At 44.3% G+C, this 16780-nt stretch overlaps 1 protein-coding gene across 2 annotated transcripts in view; it reads right to left on the bottom strand.

Moving 5' to 3' along the window:
* LOC115475544 (beta-1,4-galactosyltransferase 3-like) overlaps positions 1-16780 on the bottom strand; it is a 298706-nt gene that overhangs the window by 128805 nt on the left and 153121 nt on the right. For both annotated transcript variants that reach the window (XM_030211340.1, XM_030211339.1), the window contains exon 6: positions 9891-10013. In XM_030211340.1, coding sequence (XP_030067200.1) covers positions 9891-10013 — 123 coding nt within the window. The remainder of the gene's footprint in view (positions 1-9890; positions 10014-16780) is intronic.

Genomic DNA, 16780 nt, shown 5'->3' with positions numbered 1-16780 from the left:
CCCACTCGAAACCTAAGACAGCCTATGATCGTGGTACTAACATATTGCATCTGAAGACAGGTCACAGTTCCAGCTGCAGGACTGGGGTGTTATGGACATTGGGACATTTCCCTATGCCATCAACCTCGCGTATCCCTGTTTGTGATGCCCTTGCTTAGGCAGGCCTTCAAGGGGGGGATATGATAATAATGAACCTGTCTCGGCCTTCTCTGAACCAAAGTCCTGAAGCCTGAAGCTGTCAAGCTAAGTCTAAAAATCATAGCCTCTGTGTGACCCCATAAGTTTTCATGGCAAACTAGCTGACAGTTTGCAGAAAAGAGGACGTGGAGCAATTTTCCCATGGAAGATGTTTACTGAAAGAATGTGGTTAGCTTTTTGCAGAGTGAGATAAGGTAAAGGGTTGCTGGTGAAATGGACTCTGGTGAAGCAAGTGGAAAGTTCTAATTGGTATGATGTTGCTCTGGACCACCCTAATAATCTTGATCAGCTGTTGAAGCCAATTTTTAGCAATATTGGGGGAAGGTCTAATGCTAGCAAACTATTAGAATTATATGATGATAGAAAAAAGTATATAGCCTGAGAGTCAGCCGGACTTAGTCGGAGAAGTACATAGAGACTGCATCTGTAAGCATCCTGTGTATCTCCCATGAGAAAAGCATTATAGATTCTACTGTTATAGACAGTCTGTTTTGCTAACCTGGTAAGTCAATAAAATCAGTATTTTCTCATATCTGTGTGGCATCCACTTTCTCCCTCCCTAACTACTGGAGTGTGTGGAACATTCCTCTGGGTTGAGAAGGGCAGGTGAATTTATAAACAACATTTAAAATTGTTTGCCAAAATTCTGGCAACAAGCCTGGGGTAGATAGTCCCACAATTAGTGACGGAAAGCACAAGTTGGATTTCTTCAGTCCCGTCACTGGGTTATCAATGTCTGCAAGGTTTTTCTTGCAATGTCTCTGTCACTCACATGAGATCGCAGCTCTGTTGGTAAGCCTAGATGCCAAGAAAGCCTTTCACAAAGTTCACTGGCCTTATCTCACTGAAACGCTTTCAGGCACAGCTTATGGTAAATGGGTGAACAGGATGAACAGACGGATGTAGAAATATCAGAAATTAAGGAGGTTAACAATCTGGGCAACACAATAATAATGGGTAATGGGTGATTTCAACTACCCAGATATTGACCGGATAAATGTAACATCAATGCATGCTAGGGAGGCAAAATTCCTTGATGAAATCAAGGACTGCTTTATAGAGCAGGAGCTGGTACAGGAGCCAACAAGGAAAAATTCTAGACCTAGTCCTTAATGGTATTGGGGCCACTTGATAACAGTGATCATAATATGAACTGATTTGATATCGGCTTTGGAGTAAGTACACACAGGAAATGCAATACATTAGCATTTAACTTTCAAAAAGGAGACTATGATAAAATTAAAAAAACGGGTAAAAAAAAAAAAACTTAGAGGAGCAGTTGCAAAGGTCAAAAACTTACATCAGGTGTGGATGCTGTTCAAAAATACCACCCTGGAAGCCCAGGCCAAATATATTCTGTGTAATAAAAAAGGAGGAAGGAAGACCAAATGACAGCCGGCATGGTTAAAAAGTGAGGTGAAGGAAACAACTGAAAATAATAAGAAACAGCTTAAGGAATGGCAAGTCAAATGCAAACGTATATTAAAAGCAAGAAGCCGGCAAAAAAACTGGTTGGACGGCTAGATGACCAAGGGGTAAAAGGGGCAATCAGGGAAAACAAAAGCCATAGCGAAGAGATTAAATGAATTCTTTGCTTCAGTCTTCACCGAGGAAGATCTGATCGCCACATCTCAGAAAAGATATAGTGGAATTAGAAAAGTACCGAGAAGGGCGATGAAAATGATAAAGGGGATGGGACGACTTCCCTATGAGAAAAGGCTGAAGCGGCTAGGGCTCATCACTTGGAGAAAAGACGGAATGAGGGGAGATATGATAGAGGTTTATAAACTAATGAGTGGAGTGGAATGGGTAGACATGAATCGTTTGTTTACTTTTTCCAAAAATACTAGAATTAGGGGGTATGTGATAAAGCTACAAAGAAGTAAATTTAAAACAAATCGGAAAATTTTATTTATTTATTACATTTATACCCCGCACTTTCCCACAGAAGCAGGTACAATGCGGTGTACATATTAAACAATTACAATTGTTAGATTTTCTTCACTCAACGTGTAATTAAAGAGACTATTATAAACAAAATTACTGAGCGTATTCAAAAACATGCGACAAAGCCAACATGGATTTTGTGAAGGGAAATCTTGCCTCACCAATCTTACATTTCTTTGAAGGGGGTGAACAAACATGTGGATAAAGTTGAGCTGCTCGATACTGTGTATCTAGATTTTCGAAAGGTGTACCTCATGAAAGACTCCAGAGGAAACTGGAAAGTCATGGGATAGGAGGTAGTGTCCTATTGTGGATTAAAAACTGGTTAAAAAGATAAAAAAACAGAGAGTAGGGTTAAATGGTCCGTATTCTGAATGGAGAAGGGTAGACAGTGGGATTCTCCAGGGGTCTGTGTTGGGACCGCTGCTTTTTAACATATTTATAAATGATCTAGAGATGGGAGTAACTAGTAGATAATTAAATTTGCTGACGACACAAAGTTGTTAAATCGCAAGAGGATTGTGAAAAATTACAACTTATGAGACTGGGAGACTGGGCATCTAAATGGCAGATGATGTTTAACGTGAGCAAGTGCAAAGTGATGCATATAGGAAAGACGAACCTGAATTATAGTTATGTAATGCAAGGTTCTACATTAGGAGTCACCAACCGGGATCTAGGCGTCATCGTTGATGATACGTTGAAAACCTCTGCTCAGTGTGCGGTGGCGGCTAAGAAAGCAAACAGAATATTAGGTATTATTAGGAAAGGAATGGAAAACAAAAACGAGGACATTATAATGCACTCGAATACTGTGTTCAATTCTTGTCACCGCATTTCAAAAAAGATATAGAAAAGGTACAGAGAAGGTCAACGAAAATGATAAAGGGGATGGGACGAATTTCCTATGAGGAAAAGGTGAAGCATCTAGGGCTCTTCAGCTTGTAGAATAGACGGCTGAGGGGAGATATGATAGAGGTATATAAAATTATGAGTGGAGTGGAACAGGTAGAAGTGAATCGCTTGTTTACTCTTTCCAAAAATAATAGGACTAGGGGGCACGCAATGAAGCTACAAAGTAGTAAATTTAAAATGAATCGGAGAAAATATTTCTTAACATGTAATTAAACTCTGGAATTCGTTGCCAGAGAATGTAGTAAAAGCAGTTAGCAGGATTTTAAAAAAAAAGGTTTGGATGGCTTCCTAAAGGAAAAGTCCATAGACCATTATTAAAATGGACTTGGAGAAAATCCATTGCTTATTTCTAGAATAAGCAGCATAAAATGTATTGTATTATTTTGGGATCTTGACAGGTACTTGTGACCTGGCTTGGTCACTGTTGGAAACAGGATGCAGGGCTTTATAGACCTTCAGTCTGTCCCAGAATGTATACCTTGGAGGGAAAGGAGAAACAGGGGTGACATGATACAGGCATTCAAATATTTGAAAGGTATTAATCCACAAATTAACCTTTTTCGGAGCCGGAAGGTGGTAGAACTAGAGGACATGAATTAAAGTTGAAGGGGAGCAGACTGAGGACTAATGTCAGAAAGTATTTTTTCACGAGAGGTTGGTGGATATGTGGAATGCCCTGCCGCGGCAGGTGGTGGAGATGAAAACGGTAATGGAATTCAAACATGCGTGGGATAAACACAAAGGAATCCTGTTTAGAGGGAATGGTTCTGAGGAATCTTAGCGGAGATTGGGTGGCGACGCCAGTAATTGGAAAACAAAATGGGAGCTGGGCAGACTTCTACGGTCTATGCCCTGATCATGACTGAATAGATAGGGATGGGCTGGAGTATACATTTTAAGGGGCTTCGACGTTAGCTTTAGAACTTCGTACAAGAAGAGTGCTGGGCAGACTCCTATGGTCTGTGCCCTAAGAAAGGCAAGGACAAATCAAACTCGGGTATACATATAAAGTATCCCATACCATGTAAATGAGTTTATCTTGTTGGGCAGAGTGGATGGAATGTACAAGTCTTTATCTGCCATCATTTATTTTGTTACTTATGACGCACAACTAGGTTCTCTATTGGAAGAGGCACAAGGCAGGTTGTCCGCTCTCTCCTCTTCTGTTTATTTTAATTTTGGAACCACTGCTTCGTGTCTTACATAGTGACAAGGAAATCTTGGAGGTGCATATAACTGGCCATCAGATCAAAGGACTGGCTTTTGCAGATGACTTGTTAGGTCTTGATAGATCCACAATGGTCCCTGTATGCCCTCCTGAGATTGGTGGCTCGATATGGGGACATAGCGGGTTTTTCCGTTAATTCATCAAAATCTAGGGTGATGCCAATATCCAGAGGGGTGTGTGATCGTTGGTAGGGAGAGTTCCCATTACATTGGGAACTGATGGCTGTCCGTTATTTGGGCATTTCCCAGCCATCAGATCTCAAGAACTTATATGCCTACAACATTAAGCCCCTACTGGAGGAGACATGTTTGAGATTGCAACTTTGGTGAACATACTCATTATCCCTTTGGGGCCGCATCCGTTTATTCAACATGATTTTGGCAGCCAAATGGCTATATCCCTTTCAAATGCTACCCATATATTTGAAAGGCAGTGATGAACTGAAAATTAACAGGGTTCTGAAACATTTTTTGTGGCAAGGTTGCAGCTGAAGGTGCTGCAGACTCCCTTGAAGCATGGTGGGATGGGATTGCTTAGTCTGAAATACCTTGCAGTGGCGAGTAGCATGCGCCTCATCAATGACTGGTATCCTGGCACTAATTATTTTTCTCTTTCTAATTTGGAGACTCAAAAAATACCAGAAGTACATTTTAGTTGCATACTGCATGATTTGCCTTCTTTGCCCACAGGAATTTATAAAACCTATCCCATCCTAAAAGCTGCTCAGGCCACCTGGAGATGGATCTGCCGAAGGCCAGCATTTTCGTCTTGTACCTTACTGTACTTATCTCTTTGTAACAATGTGGACTTCTCCCCAGGACATGGACATAGTATTTTGATCGTTGGAGTTGCCAAGGAATTATTTGGTGCATTTGATGGGAAAGAAAGTCTTTTCCATGTCTTCAACATGAATTTTCTCTCTCTAATGCGGATGTTTTTGCATATTGGCAAGTTCAATACCACACCTACACATCGCCATGGACAGATTTAACTGAAGACGTTCAGGAGACTATCTCAGATGCATTTATGTTAGGATCCCAGCTGTTGGTTCCCTTACGATTTCATACCACACACTGGATATTGATTAAGGTCGCTGGGCCTTAATCAATGGAGCACAGGCTTACATCTTGACATCACCAGCGAACACCTACAGGTATTTCCTCAGAACCTCAAAGCCTACTCTGATTGTGTACTTCATTGTGAAACCCTTTACAAATTTTTCCTACACGTATACATTAGGCCTCACGGGGCCCACCGGGTGGCTTTGGACACTACTGGACATTGCCTTAAATGTCAAGAGCCTAGAGCCCATCTGGATCACGTTTTGGTCCTTCCCTCACATCAGAACTTTTTGGCATAATATCCTTAAATTCTTTGCAAAGATATGGTCAGTCTCAATGGGCTTGCATGTAACTCCTTTTTGGGCTTTACACGCTGAACTCTCTCCACAGACAGGGCTGCTTAGCAACAGGCAGTGCTTTTTGCTATTAAGTCAATTCTTCAAAGCTGTCTGGCTTCTACTGGCCCGACATATCAACACTGGTGAACGCTAATGTTGAGAGACCGTCGAATGACCCGGGTCTTCTTTTCAGAGCAACCTGGGAACCTTTTCAGTCCACTATCTCACCTAGGGCAAGTAGCTGTCTTCTAAATCTTTAAAGGGCACTTATAACAGTAACATTCATTTCTATGGTTTTTTTTCCATGGCACAGGGAGTGGATTCAGGGCAGGGAGGATTTGGGAAGGATGGGGGAGGGATTTTGGAGTGTTATTTTATAATACACAAAAGGTTGGTTCTACGATATGTACCTTGTTTTTGTTTGCATTTGGTTGTTGATATTAATGATGTACATTATATTTTTCCCCACAATAAAAAGATTTAAACATATTTCAATTAAATTGTAACTCTGTTCAAGTTATTCATAGAAAGGAAGTAAACTAGTACTCAATAGTTATTAGTAGGGCTGTACCAAATACTTGTATTCGATTCGGCCCCGAATACATTATTGATATTCAGCCAAACAGCGATTTAAGTTCGAATACGAATATTCCAGGGCTCTACTGTGCTAAATCCTACTGAAATACACTTGATCTCTAATTTCATGTTACTTCTTTTATTACTTGTTAAATTAAAGCTCAATGCACATTATGCATATTTGGCCTAAAAATAAAATATGCTATTCGGTACAGCTCTAGTTATTAGTATCTTATTCCTAATATTCAGCTAATTATTACTATTATTTATATAATTTTGGATATTAACATTGATTGTTCTGTAACTGATTTAGTATAAAATAAAGAATTTTACACAATTTCCAGGTACAGATTGCAGGGTTTTGTTTTTGCTTTTTTTTTTTTTTTTTTAATACAATAAGGTTTATTTCAGTAACTGCTTTTTGGCATAGCAAATTCTCTAATGGATTTTGCACTTATCCACAGTTTCAACTTCAAAGATTTCAAAACATTTCAGTAGTGCGCTCTCGGTTCTCCAAAAGGGCTACAAAGCCCTTAGAGCATGCTCCTACATTTTCACTGGCAACACAAGGGGGCCGATGATCAATTTCCCTGTGCTGTTCCAAACAGCGCTTTAACATTAGTACTGGAACAGCGCGGGGAAATAAAGCCCCAATGATCAAAGCTAATAGTATGCAAATTTATGCTTCGATCATTGGGGCACTTCTGCAGGAGGATTGTGCCTGGGCAAGTTGTTTGACAAGTCTGGGCTGTCAAAAAAGCCTGGACATGTCAAACAGACCAATTACCCACCCCTGCATACAAGGGGCTGGAGGTTGGGTGGACCTCCCATCCTCCCCCATACCCGGACATAAGGACCTCCCATCCCCCCCATGCAAAACAATTTCACTAGTGGCCCAGCAGGTACCCATCCCCACCCGCCCTGGTGGCCTAGTACCCTCCCCCCCCCAAAAAAAAAAATCTTGAAGGAGGAGGGAGTTGCACTCTCTCCTCCTGTGAGCGCTGCCTTGAAAATGGCAGTGCCCTGGCCTGGGATGCACTGGGCAGGACTTTAGTACCATATAAGGGAGAAACCTTTTTGCATTGGGGGGGGGGCTGTAATGAGCAGGGCTCTCCATTCCTCCCCAATGCTCTGTAAACCCTAATGCCAGCTCTGAACTGGCGTAGTTTGCCGCGAGAGCAGCGCCAATATTTGGCATGCTGCATGATGAGCATTGGGGAAGAATACCTAATGCCCTGTTTAACATGCTTTTGCATGCTACTTAGAGTCAGCGAGCTCGATACATATGCTCACTAGCTCTGATCATAGGGTGCAGGAAAACTTGGGTGCTAGTCCAGTGCTAATGGCCTCTAGTGCCCGCATTTGCCTTTGATCATCTGCCTAAAGGTGAGCTACATTCATGTGCAGCAGGCATTTGCCTATCCCTTGTAGGCTTACAATCTAAATGAGTTCTTAAGGTGATGGAAGATTGCATGATTTACTCATGGTCATACAGAACATCAGTGAGATCCGAATGCAGGTTTTCAGCTCTAACCAGCATGCCACCAGTGAGCCATGTGCAGTTTTTTTATAATGTTTAAGAATTTGGGACACGAGAGGCCTTGTGAACTTATTTTTTCTTTTGCATTAATATCAGCCACTGCATTCTTTGCACTACAATCAAAAGCTGCTGGATTGCCCATTTATAAGGTCTCTGTATGGTCTTGCATTTTCTCAATTGCTGAATGATAGGGATGTAATGCCCTTCCTTTGGTATTTCATTCTGTACATGATCTATCTTTTTACACTGGTTTTCCAGCAAGCTCTTAGATATACTATTTTAAAGTTATTACTGTATTGTACCATTTTTGTATGCATGTTTACTGACCCCAGAATTACAAAGGATGTACGTGAATAAATCAAATCCCATGACAATCAGGTTTCAGGAAAAGGTCTTAGTACCAAGTCTTTGTAACCAGTATGTAAAATGAGGTCAGGCTGGCCCCCAGATGCTGTTAAAGACAGTAATCTTGGTCCTTTTGGACATCTTTTCTGCTTTTAATCTCACAGACCTGGGTAGCACTGCACTCCAATTATATCCTAACATCCTCTGTAATGAAGTCCCTCCAACATCTTTATGTCCCCAGTTGCAGTCTGTATATCTACACAGATATTCAAATTTTGTTTACCTTGGATCCTTCTAATTTTGAAGTATCATAGCACTCTTAGATACTGCATATCTTTCAAATCTCACATTCAGTATCCCTCCTTCATGGCTCTACACAGAGTCCAGTCTATGAAGCCATTCCTGTCCCTCCTGAACACGAGTATTCTTACGTGGTTACATCAAACGTAAGACTACTATTAATGATCCATACAATGATCTTTCTTGATTTTTCTCTCTAGGCTTTAATTTATTCAAAACACTGCTGTAAAATTGTTTCTGCAGGCTTGTATGTTTGACCATGTCTCTCCTCTTCCAGCATCACAACATTGGTTACTTGTCTCCTGTTATTTTAAGTACAACATTCTCTCATTATGACTCATGGAGAACGTCACTCAGAGCAACCAAAAGTATCTTTCCAATCACCAAGTGCCATATGTTCCTAAGTGCACACTTAGATCATGACAGGTTCCTTCTCCATTTCACATTTCGTGGGACTGTACATGTCAGTCTTCATTTGCTTTTCTTGCTCTTTTGCTTTGGAATATTCACTCCCTACACATGCATTAAGAAACAGTTAACCAAATTTTAAAAGGGAGTTTAAAGCTTTCATTCTTCTTTGAACTGAATTTTCCATATGACACTGAGTGGGGGAGTGGGAGGGGGAGGGGGAATGAGCTGAGGGCTGGATGTCAGTTGTTTTTGTCTTAACTGTTATGACAATATCTAGGATTATTATTTAATCTGGTGTTTTTTTGTTTTTACCTCTGGTAAACCACTTTGGCTTAGCGTTTACCTCTGGTAAACCAATTTGGATTAGTGATTCTGGACAACAGACAAGAAAATCTTTGTATTAAATAAATAAACATATCATCTAGGAATTCAGGAGGTTAAGCAAAGGCACCCTGGGCTCTTTTACTATTTCCAAATTAACCGGAGTAGCCCTGGGCAAGCTTTGCAGAAAACCTATAAAGAACAGTTCTCTAGGTACAGAATGGTTCTTAGTCGTAGAGATGCTCCAAGAGGAAATGATTTTTAGGCCATTGGTTTCTTTCTGATCAATAGTCATACAGTAGTACCTCGGTTTTCAATGACGTTGGTTTTCGTCGGTTTCGGATTTCGTTGATTTTTTCGACGAGAAATTTGTCTCGGTTTTCGTTGGTTGCCTCGGATTTCGTCGAAAAAGAAGGACGTCCATCTCCCAATTTGTATCGGAAGATGGACGCCCTTCTTCCGATTTTGGCCATTCTCGTTAATTGCCTCGGTTTTCATCGATTTCGGATTTCGCCAATTGTTTTCAGATGGATTATCGACGAAAACCTAGGTGTATTATGATCTTCTAAGATCTAAGCTGCTTAACTGATGACACTGACACCACTACCTTATTCAATGGTAAAAACACATGCTCTCCCTCTAGTCATCTTGCATCTGATTGCTTAGTGTGGAATAACATCATTATTAACATAACACAGTACTTATCCTACCTGACAGCAATGTCATCGTCCTCCCCTCCCCAGCCCCAGTAGTTGTTGGGGAACCCATTCATCTTCATGTACTGCTCAGGTGTCAGGGCAGAGACCCCACCAAAATAAGTCTTGTATGGCAGCCTGCAAAGGATAAAAATTTACTGTGAAAATTAGAAAAGCATTGCACACAGAGAACATCATTGTTTTTAACAACCAGAACCAGAGCTTCAAATTACCATATGTGTTAAACCATCACAAAACATGACGACAAATAACTTAAGACCCCACCCAGTCTACCAATTTTACTTCCTGGTGCATACCACAGATCGAAAAAAGAAAACCACAGAAGCACCAAGAGCTTTAGGAAAATGGGACATGATTCTTTATTAGCAACTGTTGATATTTCAAGATAGACCCGACACGGGCCGTGTTTCGGCGCCTAGCACCTGCATCAGCAGTCTGGTGTTTTTCAAGACAGAAACTTCTTTCCTATCGAGTTGGATAACAATCCGTATAGATTCAAAGCAAGTTGTGCTCGATGTGACAGGAAAGGCGAGTCCCTTCGTGTTTAGTTCAGAGACCGTTCGGTCTCTGAACTAAACACGAAGGGACTCGCCTTTCCTGTCACATCGAGCACAACTTGCTTTGAATCTATACGGATTGTTATCTAACTCGATAGGAAAGAAGTTTCTGTCTTGAAAAACACCAGACCTCTGACACAGGCGCTAGGCGCCGAAACACGGCCCGTGTCGGGTCTATCTTGGAATATCAACAGTTGCTAATAAAGAATCGTGTCTCATTTTCCTAAGGCTCTTGGTGCTTCTGTGGTTTTCTGTAGTTGTTTGTACTTTGGAACCTCTCTGTACTGTTTTTTTGCATACCACAGATCCCCATAAATCTCTGGTCTTCCTTTTTTTTTTCACAACTAGGGAAACTCTGTGCCCATTACATGCATTCCTGAGGTCTATTACAGTTTGCAACTTTTATCATCTCTCTTGAAAAGCTGTTTCATATGCATCACCAGTTCCATGAAAGATTTTCTAATGTTACTCCTGAGTCTACCATTTCTTTTTCTTGAAGTTATTTTCCATTAAATACAGTTTACTTCTTTTGCATACTGTCAGGGGCAAGGGGGAATCTGGCATGGCTTAGCTCTCTTTCTCTAGGTTTCTCCCCCTTCCAGACACAACACAGAACAGTTCTTAAAAATATGTCAAAAAACTTTATTATAGTTCTCAAACAAAACACAGCATTCACTTTTAGCAGATATATTTTCTTGGCAGTTTCCAAACAATAAACACAGTTTGGGCAGAAATATTCTCACTACAGTTTCCAAACAATAAACACAAAGTCCTCAAGTATAACAGTCTGTGCAGTCCCCTGTTCTTCTTCCTTTCAGCACAGTTCAAACATAATGCAAATACAGCCTTGGCTTTCAGAGTTTAGGCATGTGGGCTGAGCAGCCAGGTCTCATCTCCTTCCAGGGTCTTAGGCCTTCTTCAGCTTCCTGGTCCAGCATCCTGTTTGGGGTCCTCCATGTCCTGGGTAGGAAACCTGTTTACTCCTGCTGGTTACCAGCACCCACCACTCCTTAGTCCAGCCTTTAGGGTCTTCTTTGCCCTGTGTTAGGTAGCCCATTCATTCCTGCTGGCTATCAGTGTCCACAGCTTCTTGGTCCAGTCATGCTTTAAGGTCCTCTTTGCCCTGGGTTGGGCAGCCTGTTTACTCATGCTGGCCAGTTGCTGTGATAAGCTCTTCTCCCTCGGCTGGGGCTCTTTCCTCTGATTCCTTCTCTCTCCTGGGGTTCTCCTTCCTTTGCCCCTTTAAGCTTCTTCCTTTCTACTCAGGAGTTCTCAAACACCTTCCTTTGGGGCTCCTCGATTGGTAGCCAGGACTCTAGGGAAACTAGAGGCTTCTCCCTTTTAGGTGGCTGCCCTGTTTCCTAGGGAACAATAAAACCCTGTCAATCCTTGGGATGCCAGTACAAGTTTTCTTTCCGTCCCAAGCTCTTAGGTTCCTTTATACAACCAAAGTGGGAGAAGTGGAATGGGTGCCCTGACTGCTCCTCTCAACACCACAATACAGCGAGGTTACTAACCTGCAGCAGGTATTATCCGAGGACAGCAGGCTGATTGTTCTCACGATTGGGTGACGTCCACGGCAGCCCCAGGATCGAAAGATCTTCCTAGCAACAGAAGTTTGCTAGCTCTCACGTGATCCGCGTGCATTGCGCATGCGCGACCGTCTTCCCGCTCGAACGCGAGCGTGCTCGCCAGTCCAGTAAATAGCAAAAACAAGGGAAGACACAACTCCAAAGGGCGGGTTTGTGAGAACAATCAGCCTGCTGTCCTCGGAGAATACCTGCTACAGGTTAGTAACCTCGCTTTCTCCGAGGACAAACAGGCTGCTTGTTCTCACTGATGGGGTAACCCTAGCCCCCAGGCTCACTCAAAACAACACACATTGGTCAATTGGACCTCACAACAGCGAGGGCATAACTGAGATTGACCTAACAGTAACAACTAACTGAGAGTGCAGCCTGGAACAGAATAAAAAATGGGCCTAGGGGGTTGGAGTTGGATTCTAAACCCCAAACAGATTTTGCAGCACCGACTGCCCGAACCGACTGTCGCGTCGGGTATCCTGCTGTAGGCAGTAATGAGATGTGAATGTGTGGACAGATGACCATGTCGAAGCCTTGCAAATCTCTTCGATAGTGGCTGACTTCAAGTGGGCCACTGACGCTGCCATGGCTCGAACACTATGAGCCGTGACATGGCCCTCAAGAGTCAGCCCAGCCTGGGCATAAGTGAAGGAAATGCAATCTGCTAGCCAATTTGAGATGGTATGTTTCCCGACAGCCACTCCCCTTCTATTGGGGTCAAAAAAAACAAACAATTGTGTGGACTGTCTATGTGGGCTTGTCCCAAGCTCCAGATAGAAGGCCAATGCTCGCTTGCAGTCCAATGTGTGCAACTGACGTTCAGCAGGGCGGGTATGAGGCCGGGGAAAGAATGTTGGCGAGACAATTGACTGGTTAAGATGGAACTCCGACACAACCTTTGGCAAGAACTTAGGGTGAGTGCGGAGGACTACTCTGTTATGATGAAATTTGGTATAAGGAGCATGAGCTACTAAGGCCTGAAAGCTCACTGACTCTACGAGCTGAAGTGACTGCCACCAAGAAAATAACCTTCCAGGTCAAGTACTTCAGATGGCAAGAACTCAGTGGCTCAAAAGGAGGTTTCATCAGCTGGGTGAGAATGACACTGAGATCCCATGACACTGTAGGAGGCTTGATAGGGGGCTTTGACAAAAGCAAACCTCTCATGAAGCGAACAACTAAAGGCTGTCCAGAGATAGGCTTACCCTTTACATAATAATGGAAAGCACTAATCACAATAATACAGGGGCATCAACACCTCTTTTCTTCTGCTGGTTATACCCCTCTGTATGCAGCCTAGCATCCTTCTGGCTATGGCCACCACCTTGTTGCATTGTTTCGTCACCTTGACACCATCACCCTGAAGTCCCTCTCCTCAGCTGTGCTTAGCAATCTCTCTTCCTATCTCATACATCTCCTTTGGAATTGTGTGTCACTCTGCAGTTCTTTGCATTAAATTTTAACTGCCAGACCTTTGACCAGTCTTCTAGTTTATAGACATCTCTTCTCATTGGTTCCACTCTCATCGGGATGCCCACTCTGTTGGTGTTCTTTGTGTCATCTGCAAAAAGGCACTTTTCCTTCTAACCCTTCAGCAATGTCTCTCACAAATATATTAAAACAGAATCGGCCTCCAGTACCGACTCACCTTCCTTTCTTGCAAGCAAATTCCATTTACTACCACCCTCTGTCACCTGTTGGTTGACCAGTTTCAAATCCAGTTCACCACTATGAGGCATATTTTCAAAGCACTTAGCCTTCCAAAGTTCCATAGGTTTCTATGGAACTTTGGAAGGCTAAGTGCTTTGAAAATATGCCTCTTTGTCTCCTAAGTTCAGCCCTCTCAACATTTTCAAGAGTCTTCTGTGAGGAACTGTTTAAAAGGCTTCAGTTGGTGTAAATCCTTGTACTCAAAATTGGGCGTTAATTCCTGTGCTAAGCTGAACCTAGTCCTTTGAATGCAGACATCCAAAGGAGCAGATTGTATGTTGGAGGGGAGAGATATTGATATGCACTAATCAAGAGAGAGGCTTCAGGGTGATCAAATCTGATGATCTCAGGGTGAAAAAACTGCGTCATACGGCATGTACAGGATCCAGACAAGTGCTGGGAAAAAACATGGTTGCATGTCTTATAGATTGTTGGTCAGATCTCACAGGTGCATTGTGTTAATTTCTGGGAACCATATCTCTAAAAAAAAAAAAAAAAAAATAGAGGGTCTGTACCAAAAACCCTGTAAGACTAGATTTACAGACCCAAATACCCTAGAGAGAGTATGAAAGAGAGATTTGTATTCTTCAAAGGTATAAATTCTCCGAGGACAAGCAGGCTGCTTGTTCTCATGACTGGGTGACGTCCACGGCAGCTCCAGGATCAGAAGATCTTCCTAGCAACAGAAGTTTGCTAGCTCTCGCGTGATCCACGTGCATCGCGCATGCGTGACCATCTTCCCGCCCGAACGCAAGCATGCTCGCCAGTCTCTCTTTTTCCGCGGTTCAGAATGGACGTGATTCGCTCGTTCTCTGCCCCAGAGAGGTCCCGCCGCGTTCTTTGCCACGATTTTGCGCCTTTTTGGCTATTTTCTTCACTCTCGTGTGTTCTTTAAAAAAAAGAAGTTTCCGCTACTTCGTAGTCGTTTTCCTCTGTAAGTTTTCTTTCTTTTGCGTAAGCGGCTTTTTTTGCTGCCTGTACGGGTCTTTTCCCCTCTTTGGTGCCTCTTTTTTTGGCATCATCACGTTTGACCTCGCCGGTGCGATTTTTCCGCCCATGTCATCGAAGCCTGCCAGCGGCTTCAAGAAGTGCACGCGGTGCAACCGGACAATCTTGCTAACTGATAGACACCTTTCGTGTCTTCAGTGTCTCGGGGCTGGTAATCGCCTGGACGGCACTTTGTGCCTCCAGCTCAAAAAGAGGACTCAAGCGGCGAGATTGGCTCAGTGGAATATCTTGTTCGGAGCCTTGTCCGGTCTTTCGACTCCGAGGGAGCCAGCGATACCGAGGTCATCGCAGTTATCGATGTCGGCATAGGAGAGAGCATCGACGTCAGGAGCGCAGGTGATGGCTGTCCAGAGATCCAACGCTGGTAGCATTGAGCCATCGAGTAGGTCTCCATCTGTCTCGAGGGCTCCTGCGGTTCAGGCCCCCTGGGACCGACCTCCTTCGGACTCGGCCCCAAGGCAACATTTGGATTCCACGTCATCCTCTTCGGTACCGGGAGGTACCGCTGGCGTGCTTTGAGCGAAGGCGAAGAAGCACCGCCATCGGTCACCTTCCCGCCACGGTACCGAGAGCTCCGGGTCACTGAAGGATTCGGTACCCGTGAAGCGTCGACACTGGGAGGACCGCTCGCCCTCCATACAAGAGGTGTCGATGCGCTCTGCTCTGGACAGCCCGGAACCGCCTCCGCGCCCCAGGCAGGTTCTCAGCTCATCGCAGGTACCGGCCCCACTGCCATGCTCGACAGCCACTCTGGACGAGCATCTCAGAGCCATACTTCCAGAAATTCTGGAAGGGCTAATGCAACCTTCTGCTCCGGTACCGCCGGTGCCTGCGCTGGCGGTACCGTCGAGAGATGCGGTGGTTGGCTCTCCACCCGTGGTGCGGACTGCGACGCCGGTACTACTTGTGGCATCGGCGTCTGCTGCCACCCAGGACTCCCCGCCGACGTCGCTGGAGGGAGTTTCGTTGCCGCCGGCGCGGGAGTCTTCCTCTCGGCACTGCCAATGAGGACCGGGTTCCTCGGCGTCCAGACGGGCTCGGCTTCGGACTGAAGTTCGTGAACTTGTGTCCAATACTGATGGTGAGGCCTCGTGGGAGGCGGAGGAGAACACCAGGTATTTCTCTGGCGAGGAGACTTGTGGTCTTCCATCCGATCCCACTCCTTCACCAGAGAGAAAGCTTTCTCCCCCTGAGAGTCTGTCTTTCTCGTCCTTTGTTCGGGAAATGTCTACGGCCATTGCCTTCCCAGTGGTTACTGAGGATGAGCCCAGGGCTGAGATGTTCGAGGTCCTGGACTATCCTTCACCACCTAAGGAGTCGTCCACTGTTCCCCTTCATAATGTCCTGAAGCAGACATTGTTGGCGAACTGGGCGAAACCATTAAGTAACCCCCACATTCCCAAGAAGGTTGAATCCCAGTATCGGATCCATGGGGGCCCGGAGTTGATGAGGACTCAGTTGTCTCATGACTCTGGAGTTATGGATTCGGTTCTCAAGAAAGCCAAGAGTAGTAGAGATTACGCTTTGGCGCCTCCGGGGCGTGAGTCTAAGACTCTAGACTCTTTTGGGAGGCAGGCCTACCATTCTGCTACGCTCGTGTCCAAGATTCAGTCCTACCAGCTCTACACGAGCATCCACTTGCGGAACAATGTGCGGCAACTGGCGGACTTGGTCGATAAGCTCCTGGCGGAGCAGGCCAAGCCTTTTCAGGAGGTGGTCAGGCAGCTGAAGGCGTGTAAGAAATTCCTGTCCAGGGGTGCCTACGATTCTTTTGATGTAGCTTCCAGGGCTGCTGCCCAAGGTATAGTGATGCGCAGACTCTCATGGCTGTGTGCCTCTGACCTGGAGAATAGAGTCCAGCAGCGGATAGCGGATGCTCCTTGCCGGGGGGATAACATTTTTGGTGAGCGTGTCGAACAGGTGGTAGAACAGCTTCACCAGTGGGACACCGCATTCGACAAGCTCTCCCACCGGACGCCTTCAGCATCTACCTCTTCAGGTAGACGTATTTACGGGGGTCGGAAGA

The sequence above is a fragment of the Microcaecilia unicolor genome, chromosome 8, assembly GCF_901765095.1.
Source record: "Microcaecilia unicolor chromosome 8, aMicUni1.1, whole genome shotgun sequence".
In the NCBI taxonomy this organism is placed as follows: Eukaryota; Metazoa; Chordata; class Amphibia; order Gymnophiona; family Siphonopidae; genus Microcaecilia; species Microcaecilia unicolor.
This window is presented reverse-complemented; position numbering and strand designations above follow the sequence as displayed.